Raw genomic sequence first — 4,720 nt, forward strand, 5'->3', positions numbered from 1 at the left:
GGACATAAGGAGATTGAGAGCAGAGAGAAGGGAGAGATTGTTGCTGCTGAGTGTAGTGAGCCCCTGGCCCAGGTCTCCCTGAGAGGTGGCAGAAGCCCCGTCGCTGCCACCATTGCAGTGTTGCACGTAACCCAGAGGATGCGCATTAGGGATCTGCAGCAGCTGTGACAGCTCGCTTTGAGAATATGGATAACAAGAAAACAAGATCCTAATTTAAGGGCCTGCAACAGGTCAAAGGGAGTTCCGCAGTGCAGAGTACATGGGGTGTGTGACAGTTGTGTCCCTGGCCAGGACGCTGGCTTATCGTGTGTTGGCTGATCGCGTGGCTGGTTGATACAGGGGTCCCACGAGCATGCTGGAGTACATGAACCTCCTGTTTGGCTGCGTATTCCGGGCTCCTTCTCTGTAGCTAGAAAAGACGCTTGTAGAAAATAAAGCTTGCTCAGTTACGTCAAGCTGAGTCTTTCTTTTCAGTCTGTGACATCCCAGGTCACTTTGGCCCCTGGGGCTCTAAGCTGCCTGCTCTAGTTGAAGATGTCCCTGCTCACTGCAGGGGGTTGGGCTGGAGGAACATTGAAGGTCCCTTCTAACCAAAACCAGTCTGTGACTCTGAAGTTGGAGCACGGTGAAGCTGGCAAGGGCTCGGTGACCTTGCAGAAACAGGACTCTCTGGAGCAGAACAAGCCTGGGCTGATGTCTGCTGTGGGGGACGCAGCTGGATCAAGCCTCTGTGTTTCTCACCTCCTGTAGTTCCCTCCCCGACCAGCCAGGCATGCCTGATGAAGACAGGTGGCTGTCAAGCCCTGCCAAACTCCACTTATAGTCAAGAGATTGAATGAAGCATCTTTCTGGAATAAGCAAATTAAAGACAGTGTAATTTAATTACCTTCTGATATTCATTGCTTGTTGAAGAGGGTTGGGCAAAGGCAATTTGTAGGTTGTTTCTTAGCACTTGTAAGATACACATTTAAGAAATGATTTTTTTTGGCTGGAAAATTTTGAAGATTGCTTCTGCATAAATATTTAACTACTCATTTGCTTAGAGGAAACCAGGTTGTTATGAGCGGTGATGGTGACTTCAGTTTGCTGGCCATTTTCTGCCATTCTGCCCCAGAAGGGCAGGGTCTGTGTCGTGAAGGTGCGTGGCCATGGACAGGTCACGGGCAGTGTGTGCGCTGTGGCGTGCTGGCCCAGTTCGTGTCATGGGAGGCTGGTGGGGGGCTCCGTGGGCGTGACGTGTCGCCTGTGCTCTGTGCAGCAGCATCAGGAGGAGCCCGTGCCAGCGGGGTACGGATCGGAGGCTGGTGCAGGTGGGGACTGCCCGAGTGGGGATGGGACAGGTCTACTGCACCACAAGCAGCATGGGGATGGGATGGGATGGGATGGGATGGGATGGAGTGGCCACCTGTGTCATGGATGGAGTGATGCACTTCACTTATAAGAGAAAAACAGCAACGTGTTCCTTGGTATGAAACAGCGATTTAACTAAGTTTGATGTTAAATGCAACAGTGGTTTAACAAGACTTGATGGCGAGGGACACTGGATTATTTGCTGCATAGAGGGCAGGGCCACACAGAACTGCCAGGGAGACCCTCCTGTTGAGTCACGAGGTTCAGACTGGACCCCTGGCTTTCCAGACTCCTGACGGAGCCCAGGGGTGGCCAGGCCTAATCTTAGACTTGGTCAGCTGTGTAAGTCTAATGGAAGAGATACAAAGGGTGAGGAAAACCTCGTGTTGTGTCAGGAGGTTCAGAGTAGAAACGCTTGCTTTGCAAGCTCCTTGGAGGGGAGCCCAGGTGTGGCTGGATCCAGTCCTAGTCCCAGGCTTGGTTTATGTCTAAAGGATTACGTATGTGCAATCAATCCTTTATGTAACTTAGCTAAGGTTTCGTATTTAGCTATTAATCACTTACCAAGAATCTTGTGGCAAAGACTCTCTCGGCCTTGAGGAGTGACCTTGAGAGGTGTCCCTGCTCAAGGACAGATCCTGCATGCAGTCTGCTGCCATGAAATGCTCTCAGCCAAAGGAAGGTTTAGGTTGGATATAAGGAACAATTTCTTTCCTGAAAGGGCTGTATCCCATCACTGGAAGGGTTGAAGAGCCGTGTCGAGGTGGTGCTGAGGCGTGTGGTTTAGTTGTGACCTGACAGTGCTGGCGGAACAGTTGGACTCAAGGAGCTTAAAGTTCTCTTCCAACCTAGGTGATTCTATAAATCTTTGATTCTATAGTCGTATCTACATCCCAACTACAGGTGTCAGTTTCTTCATATCTGGTGTGAGCCGGACCTTGTCCAGCTCCGTGGTGAGGTGGGTGCATGGCTCAAATCAGCCCTTGGCTGTTGTGCTGTTACCTGCCTCCCCAGAATCCACAGGACCAGACACATCCATTGGTCACTTGAGCAGGGAGATACAGGCCGTACTGGGGTGGGGAAGCACACCACCACAGCTTGCTGTTGCTGATGGTGTGCAGTCACAGGGCAGTGAGCGAACACCCGAACGTGGGCTTCATCAAGCAGAGGATGTCCTTGCTCTGGCTGCGCAGCACCCAGCACCATGGCTCCCCATCCCCACGCAGACCATGCCAGTGGTGTTAACCGCAGCACTTGTCCCCACGCACAGACCTTTTCAGCTGACCTGTGCCTGGCACAGCCCGGGCTGCAGGAGAGGCAGAGAGGCTGTAGATGCCCAGGGGTTGTGGAAGGGAGAACTGCACCCTTTGTTCATACCCTCTTCCTAGTCCTTCTAACCGCAGCTCCTGGTGCTTCTCCTCTTCCCAGCAGGCTGTCATGCTGAGGAATGACATCCACCGTGGCAAAACATCAGGGATATTCCTGCGCCTGTCAGCAGGAGGTCTGATTGCCGACAACAACATCCATTTGAACGGTGAGGCTGGAGTGGACATTCGTAAGGGAGCAACCCTGTGGCTGTGTCACGGTCTCCGTGTGAGCTCTGCACAGGAGATGGAGCAGGCAGAGCTGCAGCCCCACGGAAGAGGTGGCAGCTCAGCCGCAGTGCCGGGGGATGAGTCTGGCCTTGGTTGCAGCTTTGAGCCACTCTTTGTTGCTTTGCCTGGTTTGGTGATTCCTGCCCCACCACTCTGCGAGGTACTGGGCTGGGACTGGGTCCCAGCATGCTCCTGTCCCCTTCCCCTGTGGAGAAGAGCAGCTGTGGGGCTGTTGGCCGTGGTCATTCAGGCTGTGCCACTGGGGAAAAGGCACCATGCTGCAACATGCTGCAACATGCTGCAACACCAAGCCCCCGCTTCGACCCCTGCCTCTGGCTCCTGCAGGGTGCCTCCGAGGTTCTCTTCCTCTTGGTGGCTGTGGAAAGCTGTTGGTTTGCAGCCCCACCAGCCCAGTAAGAGATGGGCTGCGGGGAATGAAGTCTCGCCTGGTCCAGGGCAACCCTTCGAGGTGGCAGCAGGAGCTGCTGGAGGAAGAAGAGGCTGTACCGAAGGGAAATCTGTCATTGTGTGCTAGAACCCCAAAGAAAGGTAAAAGCTGAGCATGCCTTGACTGTTTGAGAGCGATTTCTTGGCAGCTGGATTAATCACCCATCTGCTCTTCTCCCCAGCAGGATTGGGAGCTGTTGCTTTTCTCTGTGGTTGCTGTCTCCTCTTGCTCGGTTTTGTGAGTGACCTTCCTTCCTTTTGCTTTTATTGTCCCTACAGGTGCAAAAATAACACCATAGTGTGATGGGATACGCGGTGGCCTTCGCTCAGGCATTGTCAGTGCAGGCAACGGAAAAGGCATCATCCACCCATGGCCATCAGATCCATGGGAATAAAGAAGCTGGCATTTATATTCTGTGTAATGGAAGCCCTGCTGTGAGGTTTGTCAGCTAGCAGTGACCTCTCCCTCTCTCTCCTCCCTCATCTGTTAAGAATTACTCCTCCCCTGGGCACTTCTCTTTTTTTTGTGTCCCCACTCTAGAGCAGAAATAGGACGGTGCTGCACTAGGACCTTTCTGTGACTTCCCTCTGTCTGGTTGCTGCACCCAGGTCTTTGCCCAGTGCCTGTCCTGGGCTTTCCCCCTGGGTCTGAGGAGGACACAGGCTGTGTTCAAGATGAACACACGTCTGGTGGTGATTTTTGCAGGAAAAGGGGAAACAGACCTCAGCACTCCAGCCGTTGTTACTCCAGTTCACCTTCCTGCTTTACACACCTGGATCTACTGAGGTGTGTGCTTAAAGCCATGTGATATAGATGCCTGCATTTGTCTCTGGCAGGTCAATGCCATCAGCTTTACCTGGTGGTATCACCTGGTAGCCAGGAACCCAGAAATGAGACGGCAGTTGGAGCACTGCCTGCAGATGTTAGGGGCATCTCATCTGTGCTGCCACCTCTCCCCACCTCCCACTGTGCCTGTGGGTGGCAAGGAGCAGGCGTGTGACAGCTTGCCGCGGTGCTCTAGAGCAGGGTGGGGCACAAAGGGAAGAAAATGGTTGCCCTGGGTCAGCCCCATAGCTTGGATGTGAGTGTTCGTGCTGGAAGTGCTGGTAATTAGCAGTGCTTCAGTCCTGACTCCTGTAGATCTCATGATAGTGACTTCTTGCATGGTCATAGAATCACAGACTGGTCTGGGTTGAAGGGACATTTGTCATCCGGTCCAAACCCCTGCAGGGAGCAGTGACATCTGCACCCAGAGCAGGGGGCTCAGAGCCCCAAGGGCCAACCTGACCTGCCATGGGGCCAGGGATGGGGCTTCTCCCCTCTCTCT

The 4,720-nt window shown here is 53.4% G+C and overlaps 1 protein-coding gene across 1 annotated transcript in view; it reads left to right on the top strand.

Moving 5' to 3' along the window:
* The window catches only part of FBXO10 (F-box protein 10), a gene marked incomplete at both ends in the record, with an annotated part of 11,637 nt that overhangs the window by 2,328 nt on the left and 4,589 nt on the right, over window positions 1–4,720 (top strand). The window contains 4 exon segments of the mRNA XM_010142228.1: window positions 2,782–2,921; window positions 3,028–3,037; window positions 3,692–3,757; window positions 3,759–3,832. Of these exon segments, the coding sequence (XP_010140530.1) occupies window positions 2,782–2,921; window positions 3,028–3,037; window positions 3,692–3,757; window positions 3,759–3,832 (290 nt within the window).

This window comes from Buceros rhinoceros, unplaced genomic scaffold, assembly GCF_000710305.1.
Source record: "Buceros rhinoceros silvestris isolate BGI_N320 unplaced genomic scaffold, ASM71030v1 scaffold2078, whole genome shotgun sequence".
In the NCBI taxonomy this organism is placed as follows: domain Eukaryota; kingdom Metazoa; phylum Chordata; class Aves; order Bucerotiformes; family Bucerotidae; genus Buceros; species Buceros rhinoceros.